Source organism: Montipora capricornis, chromosome 12, assembly GCF_036669925.1.
Source record: "Montipora capricornis isolate CH-2021 chromosome 12, ASM3666992v2, whole genome shotgun sequence".
Classification (NCBI taxonomy): domain Eukaryota; kingdom Metazoa; phylum Cnidaria; class Anthozoa; order Scleractinia; family Acroporidae; genus Montipora; species Montipora capricornis.
This window is the reverse complement of record NC_090894.1, coordinates 22479985-22489984: the sequence shown is the minus strand read 5'-3', so window position 1 is coordinate 22489984 and position 10000 is coordinate 22479985. Positions and strand designations below refer to the sequence as shown.

General features: G+C 36.6%; 1 protein-coding gene across 1 annotated transcript in view; it reads right to left on the bottom strand.

Annotated features, from left to right (window-relative positions):
- Positions 1–5626, bottom strand: part of LOC138026854 (serine/threonine-protein kinase D3-like) — a 25378-nt gene extending 19752 nt beyond the window's left edge. The window contains exons 1-2 of the mRNA XM_068874309.1: positions 5364–5626; positions 2315–2453 (exon numbers count right to left, since the gene is read on the bottom strand). Coding sequence (XP_068730410.1) covers positions 2315–2453; positions 5364–5495 — 271 coding nt within the window. The 5' untranslated portion in view covers positions 5496–5626. The remainder of the gene's footprint in view (positions 1–2314; positions 2454–5363) is intronic.
- Between the last annotated feature and the right edge of the window lie 4374 nt (positions 5627–10000).

Below are 10000 nucleotides of genomic sequence, written 5' to 3'. Positions count from 1 at the left end.
AAGCTTAAAAAACTAGAAGACGTCAAAACGGGACAGGACATTACAAAATAAGTAAACGTGTGAACATGTGAGCTTAAGGGCCTCTGCTGGCACGACGTCTGGGTGACCCCTCGAATGATCTTAATGAACCCCCACTTGCAAAAATTAACTGGAACACTGCAGTTCAATACCACCCAACTCAGTGCCTTTTGTTTTTGTGTAACACGTACCACAGGCAACCCAGTGTACGCTCACAGAGCATCTAGTTTTCTTCCTTTGGCTGGGTTGACCACTGTTTTTTCCCCGGACAACCAGGCTTTGTAGTTTACCAAAAACTGGTTACCCATTAAACTCTCTGGTTGTCTAGGACAACCGCATGACCGCTAATTTTGAGCACTCCATAATGGCCATAAATTGACAGTGATGATGTCTCAGTGGTGAGAGCAATCGCCTCCCACCAATGTGGCCCTGGTTCGATTCCCAGACCAAACACCACAAGTGGGCTGAGTTTGTGTTGTTTCTCTACTGTGCTCCAAGGGTTTTTCTGCTGGTTCTCCGGTTTTCCTCCCTCAGCAAAAACCGGCAGACAGCTGATTCCAACTGGCTGTAAGCTGTGCTCCAAGGTCATTAATGGACCATATAGCAGCAGTCAGAGGCGCCATAGTATGCTTTTGCTTTGACCTACATATACCGTATTTACCCGTGTACAAGTCGATCCCATGTATAAGTCGACCCCCCATTTTTGATGGCAAAAAAAGCAATTTCTTAAAGTCTTTGCTAAATGTTCATGGGATACTAATCTTGCATTCTTCAATTTCTGGAAAGTCTGTGGATTCACAAAAAATTACATAAGTCCCTCAAGCGCTTAATAGTCGCAAACCAAACAATACAAAGTTTGCAAAAGCATTTAAATCATCCAGGTTTGTATAAAGAATAAAAAACAATCATTACCAACCAGCATTTTCAGGCAACACGAGTGACGATCATGCTTGCACGCAAACACGAGGTATTGCGCCAGGTTACGAAGCCGTTGAAGGATCGCGTTTTATTTGAAGAAACAAGAATGTTTTTTAGAGCTTTCCGCCTGTAGAAAACGAAAATTTCCACTGTCTATTTCATATTTGTGCTTGTGAGTATCTTCAACATTTAACCCTTTCACCCCCGTGGGGTTCCCTATTGACGAATAAAATCGTCTGGCGTTAGACAGAGTAAAATCTATAAGTGGCACTCTTGGGAGTGAAAGGGTTAATGGGGACATCGTTTTTGAGTGAATCTAGCTGTTGTTAACCCTTTAACCCCGTGGGGTTCCCCATTGACGAGTAAAATCGTCTGGCGTTAGACAGAGTAAAATCTATAAGTGGCACTCTTGGGAGTGAAAGGGTTAAAGTAAAACAAATCCTTTTTCATTTCAACTGGAATTGCTTAATTACATTCATTTTGAAGCCTTTCGTCATTCGTTTTGAAGTCTTTCGTCCACTGCGTTCGTTATGCCCTGAGACCACATTATGATGTTAATTTTGAATAAATTATTTAGCTGGAACTTGGCTCGAAATCTTTGACCCATGTATAAGTCGAGGGCGATTTTTGGAGCTTCTTTTGAGGCCATAAAAGGTCAACTTATACACGGGTAAATACGGTAGTTGAGCTGTGTTGTTGCTGTACTTATGACAGCAATTAGTGAGACAGTTCTTCTTCTTATCATGATTATTACTGTTCCAGGCCCCCTAAGCAAAAGGGGCGTGAGAGGGGTGGTAGCTTACTGTGGCTGCTGATAAAAATATTGTAAGGGTCATTTCTTGCATACACCTTGGAGTCATGCCTACAGTAGTCAAGCTATGGCTGTAAAGTGGTCATACCTCTCGGTAAAGGATTGACATCTTTTTCACAGCATGGCCAAGCTTGACCAACATACCAAAGGGTATCACATACAGTATTTTAAAGGCTCAGTGGTCTTGGCCTTTGATACATCCAATGAAGATGACCACAAGATCATCTTGGACAAGGAATGTGATCTGCAGGGGACTCGCCATCCACTAAATCCCATTCTTTATGTTTTGTAACGAGAATATTTTCCTCTTTTGTTTTGATCCTTGGCTAGCAAAAAACCCATTTTTTTCCCATCAGTTTTCTTCAATATTTCAGGTTTGAGATCATGGATCCTGAGATACATGTAAAACACAAACACTGCTTCATCATGGCACCTTTTGAGACCACACAAACTTAGCAGCAAAAGGGTTTTACACTGTATAAGGATTTACGATAATGATACTAAACTCTGATAAATTATGTTGTACATGTACAGTGAGATAAAAACTTAATCCAACCACAAGCACACCTGACATGACAACTTCAATGACAGAGCCTTCTTGCAACTGGTCCACACTTGTTAATCTCTCCAGGATGTTGGCTTTGATGTAGTTGTGACAAAACAACATAACTTTGTCTGTGATACCAACGCACGAGTGGTCTGGAAACTGGAAAGAAAGGAAAATTCAACTGACCGGCAGAAATTATTTAATTTATAAGGTGTGTGGTTTCTAAAAGGTGTGAATCTTGTCAACAAAAGTACTTCACTGTTTTGTAACAGAGGTGTGTTGTTTGAGCCTTCTTGAATTTCTAGAAACTCTTGAGACTATATTCTGCTGCTTAATTCTCCAAGGTGTAAAACTAGAGTGGGCAACAGAATATCAGAATAACTGACCATGTTATTTGCATACAAGTATTGAATGAGGATTTTGCAGAAAGTTTCTTTAAATCAAAGACAGTCTTCTTGAACTTGAATAGCATAAAAGTGTACAGTTCATACGGCTGGTATTATCTTTTGTTGGTAAAAGCATGGCATGACAAACAATAAAATAGCAGTTCAATGCAAAAAAGGCAAAATCGTTTGGTTCACATTCTTAAAAATAAACAATTCTTCTTGTTCTCTTCTCTTCTCTTCTTCTTCATCTTTATTATTATTATCACTATTATTGCTATTATTAATATTATTATTATTATTATTATTATTATTATTATTATTATTATTACTACTACTACTACTACTACTACTACCGGTATTATTATTATTATTATTATTATTATTATTATTATTATTATTGATTAAAAAGACAAACGCAACTAGATTCATTTTGACAACGTTTCGACATCGTCCGATGTCATCGTCAGGCAATAAATTTTAATCGGATGAAGCATAACTTATAGTACAAGAACAATAGAACAATAGAATAATATATACAATAGTACGCTAACAATAAATGTGAAATCTAAGTAAATAGTTTTGCCCTGACAGAGTCTGACTGCACATTAAGTGATGGTTTTAATTCTTTGATGTAGAACATCTCATGAATTAAGCAATCAAATTTCGATGCACATTTCTTTAAGACACTAATGTGCAGTCAGACTCTGTCAGGGCAAAACTATTTACTTAGATTTCACATTTATTGTTAGCGTACTATTGTATATATTATTCTATTGTTCTATTATTCTTGTACTATAAGTTATGCTTCATCCGATTAAAATTTATTGCCTGACGAAGACATCGGACGATGTCGAAACGTTGTCAAAATGAATCTAGTTGCGTTTGTCTTTTTAATCAATTTTATCACAAGATCTAGACTTGTTGTTATTATTATTATTATTATTATTATTATTATTAACACCTACATTATTCTCACTAAATGAGAATTTGAATAGTGCAGAGATTCATATCTTTTCGATTTCTTTGAAACAATAGTTAGAGCCTTGTTAACAGATTTGTTAACAGATTTACAAAGCACGCTGGTTTCTGCTTCACAAAGATTACTAAATATCGAACAATATGACAAAGTATATGGTCAAATATTTACAGGTTTTCTCAAATTGATACAGATAACCTACAGTTATTGCCAATAAGTCTGAAAATGTGTTATTGAACAGATTCAGTTTAAACAGCTGTTGCACAAGTTAACAAAATTTGACTTAAGTTCAACTGGTACAAAGATTCGTCACGTTATCTCTTTCATGCAATCTGTAAGCAAAGATGACAGGATGTTTCAAGGTACGATATTCATGTCGCTTAATACTTCTACAAATGCGTTAGCAAAATCAATTTAAAAAACGTAATCAGTTTGAATCTAAACATTATTTAGGACTCTATCCTCAGGTTGCCAAATAATACAGGGATCCCTTCAACTCGACAGCCGAATCAGTTTTGCGTGCATTTATTTTAATTAATCAACATATGAGTTCTGCTCACGCACAAATAATGCACAAGTGCTTATCGGTAAACTGAAACAAATATGGAGACGTTGTCTTGTAGCCATTAAACAGCGTCAAATCTATTAGCAATACGAACAACTAGCTTGAGTACTGAGGTGTAAATCGAGGCAATAAACTGTAGATTTTTTTTTGAAAGAGCGCAACCGAGTGGCCACATGTACATTTGACAACAGGAAGTTAAAAGCAGTCTGTTCATGAATAGCAATATATTTTTCAAGATCGCTTGATTTTCTTCTCTCACGTTATCCAAATGTTTTTCCATGGGCACACTGCTAGAAAATGTCAAGATTAAAAAAAAAAGAAAGTCTCAATTTAACGAAAAATTCGCTGCATAAAACAACATATTAATGAAAGACTCTGAGATCGACATACGAGCGTCTAGCCTATATAAGTTATAAGGAAAATTATGGCATTGTATTTAAAAACAAAAAGCCGAACATAGTCACTTCATCAAATGGATCGGTTGTTCCAGAAGCGTTTAAAAATGACATAATTCTGCACTACCAGGAAGTGGAGAAAGATAATTGCTACCGGTTATTCTATCTCTCTGAATCTAAAGTTAAATTTTACCGGGTAAAATTGCTTTGAGAAGTCTTCAAGACGGTTGGAGGTCGTGTCCAACTGAATACAACCGCGTGACATTTCTCGATGTTTTCATTTCTCGATTTTTGCTTTGTAGTTTAAATGTTCAAATATCTGACCGCTTAAGTTAATTATTCCTCTGTGGTTTGGCAGGATTTTAAATAAAGCTGTAAACTTCAATGATAGAACAAAAATTAGCTGACCGTTTACAAAGAGAACTAGATGTCATAAAGACCTGTGAGCGTGCAATCCGTTAAATAAACTAAAACAACACAATAATCCTCCCATAGCTCATTCTAAGGATGGCGGTAAACTTGAGAGACAGTAGTTGGAAAACCAACAGTACACAAAATAATGCGCAATTAGGATTTAAGCAGAGCGGGAACATCAGATCAGATCTATTTTCGATTTTCGTCAAGTTCCACCACAAAAGATGACACCACCCGTACGAACTGTACGATTTAACGCCGTTCAAGTTTGACAAGAGTATCTTCGATTTAAGAAACTTTCTTCTGCGTCGGTGGTTTAAATAATTACGATACCTTTTGATCAAGAAAGGAACAAGCCAGTTCCATCAGAGAATGAAGAGTCTTGCCTTCAAAACCGTATGTCTCTCGAGCGAGACCACATTGCAACGTTATTCCCCTCGAACGACGAGGCAAGTCTTCTGTCATGACGTTTTTCTTCTACACACAAACCATCCAAGAATTAGCTCCCAACATCAATCAAACTCGACTTGAAAAGGCGACAAATTTCGCTGACCAAAGAGTTGTTGGTCGCTACTGAAAATATTTCCCAAACAATATGGGCGATAACATTGTCACGTGACTAGAACATATTGCCCGGCAAAAAGGCTAATGCCAAAACGCTTTTCCGGTTTCTATTACTTCCGGTGTTAGTTCACTTATTTCCACAAAACTGCACTTGGTAGGATTGAATTTACCCTTTTCCATCACTGAATTAAGCCATTCTGAATTCCAGTTGTGCTCAAAATCATGCCTCTTTGCTTCGTAAGGTAGTATCCAGGGCAGAAGGAAACCTTGATTTTTTTCCTTTTACAACCAACATGATCGTCGATCACGTACACTCTAAGAGAAATTAACTATACTCTTCATTATTTACTTACTTTTTAAAAAAAAAAAGGTGCAAAAAAGGTCCATACAGAAAAAAAAAACCTAAGTACTCTAGTGAAAAACAAAATAAGAAATTGTTGACAAATATGAAGCCAGGTTTATAATATTTTGCGTACAATTCATTCATCCGCTTGGTGGTTAACTGTGACAAATATGTTTACTATCTTATGACGTAAACGTCTGAACTCTCTCAGCAGACGTCATAATGACGTCATGACCTTCAGTCTTCGTCATAGCTCCTTTCAAAAATAAAACAACAGCTTAATTCTGTATTTATTCAAATATGGTTGATGTTTGATTTCATTAAAATTCCTTAGAAACATTTTAACTGGTGTAAGAACAAACGTTATTGATATATATAAAAATTGATTAAATTCATGTGTCGATGCATTTGTTAGTACCAGGCACGAATCGAGTCAGAATAAAGGTGAATAAATCTTGTTTTTTTTGGCAAAGAATAGTCGGAGCAGAGTTTTCCTATTTGGTATTTTTCTTTTAAACAAAGAAGGGATAATAATAATATGTGATGGACGTCATTTAAGCGTTTATGATTGAAAAAAGCTAAATATTGACCAAGCAGGCTATATATATAGGCAAACGATCTCTGTTAGCGTTTGGTTTTTGTGAGTCAAAGGAAAAACTGCGTGAAACTATAAGGCGAAAACGACTTAGTGTTTTTTTTTTGGTCTTATTTAAACCAAGGTATCCCAGGGTCGGTTTTAAACTTATATTTTGAAACAGTGGTTGTGTTAATCCCCTAACCGAATACATCTCCTTCTAGCAAACACTCTTTATGTTTCAGTGCAACACAATTTCTAGGTTATTTGACATATCTGACAAAGTCTGACAAAGGCACTATGTTGATAGAGCTTATCAGGTACTTAAGTAAATTCTTATTCATCTCCAAAGCACCTGTCTCGGTACTTGGTGAAGGAAACCATTTACGTTGTTCGGAAAATTTTATTCCATTCTAAACCAGTCATAAGGAAACAGTTACCGGGGACAGTCGTGCACCAGTGCAAAAAGAGAATTTTAACTACAAGGAAACTTAATTCCTGGGTTAAAGTGTTCGTCACCAACCTGGACTGGGGTGAAGCATAAATGCTAGGGCTCTCTCAGTTCGCCCAAAAGCCACCCAAGTTGCACTGTCGGCAGAGAAAAGAGAAGAACAATTAGTCAATCAATACTTTATTTCTAAGTAACTTGAAACCAATCTTCTATTACATAACATGAGCCATATACTGTTACATAATCATTATTACATAACTTAAAATGACAATAAAATAAAAGATAAAATTGACGTATAAATATATTTAACTTCAAAACATATAAGAATACCTTTACATCAAAACTATTTATACTCATTGCTGAGTTTGTTAGATAAATATTTGACTCGCTGCTTTCTCAAAAACAATATGATATTTACTTCTTATAATATTTTCGACGAAAAGTTTAAAACTTCGAGATATCTCCATATTAATGTATAAACTAAAGAATGGTCTTGCACCGAATATTATATATATTAATGAACTATTTAAGCAGAAAAACTCCAGATATTCACTAAGAAACTGCCACTCCAAAATCCCTACTTTTAACACTATTAACTAGGGAAACCATTCTTTAAGATACCAAGGGCCGTCCAAACTAGGTAATAAGTTGAAGGTCTCCCTGAAGGAAAAATAGACCTAACGTCATTTTTAAACAACAACGATAATTGCTGTAACCTTATTCTTAGAGGCTACTGATTTATTAGATGTCAGTTGTCGTATTTTGCGCATGTTCATTATATATACATAAGTTGAAGGCCGGATCAAAGAGGACGCATTGATTCTCTGTGACTCTGTGACTATATTTAAGCAATAGACCACAAGTTTCTATGTTTTATAGGCTGATAAACCACGCGGGATGTTGGTAGAACACGAGAAGAATTCGTAAACGAGCCGCAGGCGAGTGATTTACGAATTCTTCGAATGTTCTTCCAACATTCCAAATGGTTTATCATGCCTATAAACCATAATAATTCAGAAGACGCGCGATTTTTCCATGAGTTTACTGGCACAATAAAACATAGTTGATTGACCAATCAGAGCGCGCGCATTGATTTGGTTATTATATAAATATATATATATCACAGTTGTATATATTATTTTAATCTGTCACCTATATATTTTCAATTTTAAGGATTAAACCACTTCAAAAACCGTGTACGATCAAAACTTGCTTTACGTTGGATCAAAATAGATCGTGACCACACCAAAAAACTTTAAAAATAGAAAATATACTGCAAAGGTTGGTCAAGACAACGTGAATATAGGCGTTGTTACAATATTTCGGCTGGCCAACACCAGCCTTCTTCAGGTTTATTGAGCGTTTATCTATTCAATAAAACTGAAGAAGGCTGGTGTTGACCAGCCGAAATATCGTAACAACGCCTATATTCACGTTGCCTTGACCAGCCTTTGCAGTATATTTTCTATTTATATATTTTTCTTAAGTTATTCTGTTGTGTCCCCAATTAGTTGTAAAAATATAGATACATCGACACTTAAATAAAATATTTCTTCTTCTTCTTCTTCTTCTCTTCTTCTTCTTCTTCAGCATGTATAATGTCTGTTTAATACGTCAACGATTCTATTGAAATAGCTCCAAATAACAGATCGTCCATGCAGTAAACAAAGAACAGCCCGACTCAGTTTGCAACCCTTAAAATCACAAATTAATTAGCCACAAAACGAGTCTTTCGTCGCGTATCTAACAAAGGTCCTTAGAGATAGGAGAAACTAAATGCTGGGGTTTTTTTGTGAGGGAGAAAAGGTGCAAAAGGAAAATACCCCGGAGCAATGTCTACTCGGAACTACAGTAGCTAAAACTCAGCGTACTTCAGGTATATAATTCCTGTCCATATGTAGGGGAGAGGCGGGTGCTCCATGACGCTATATACTGCTCCCGTAAGCTCACCAACACCGGGTGTTACTCCTTGGTCATCAACCAAGGTATTATTGAGGACGGTGCCTACTAACTCAGAGGTATTTTTGTGCGGTTTATGAAAATGCGGGAAGAGGAGATCTGAACAAGTGTTATTGAAATCCCAAACCACGCATTTTTCAAACGGTACTTAATCAACAATATTTGTAAAAAGCTTTAATATACAAAGCAATGTATGGTATTCTCTTCCAAATTAAGGTTTAATTATCTCTGAAAAATGGATGGTCACTTCAATTTTCCTTTTGGATACCAAGAATACGTACTTGTTAAGTTCTGCTTTCTCTGTATAGTTTTAAACAGCGCAAAAATATCCCTGTATTAGAAAGCATTACCAATAGGAAACCAGAGTGTCTCGAGATGCGCAGAACGTATGCGCAATAACATCTTTAATCCCGTTTAACAAGACTTGATTAAACAGGGACTGAGGGATGGCGCAGTGGTCGATTGCCAGATTCGGCGTCATACGTGGGTTGAGTTTGTTGGTTCTCTTCTCTGATTCGAGAGGTTTTTCTCCGAGTACTCCGGTTTTCCTCTCTCCACAAGAAACAACCTGCGATTTGATAGAGCGAGTTTCAATCGAGTGTCGTAAAACCAAAACCAAAGTAATTTTTTTGGCCAATCAAAAAGGACGGAGACTATTCAGCAAACCAATCAAAACTCAAAGTAATTCACGTAGCCGACACAAAGCGCGGGAAAATGTGCACACGCAAGCCACGATTGGTTAGGGTTTCACTTCTGATTGGTTGAAAAAATGGCTCGAGAACTTTGAACTAATGACTGAGTAAAGAAATGCAAAACCAAAGCGATTCGCTAATTACTTTCGACACTCAATTGAAAACCACTCTATGAGATGAGTTGATTCGATTTCTGTACAGTATCCCAAGTTAGTGTCCTAAATATAGTTGACACTTTAATAAAGTTCATTAGTATATACTGAAAAAGTGTTGAACACATGCGCTGATTGGCTACTCAAACTCCGGATATCCTTTGTTATAATCCATCAAATATTTTCGCTCGCGCGCGATTGGTCTAAACGCGTCACGTAGGCGAAGATGACATTC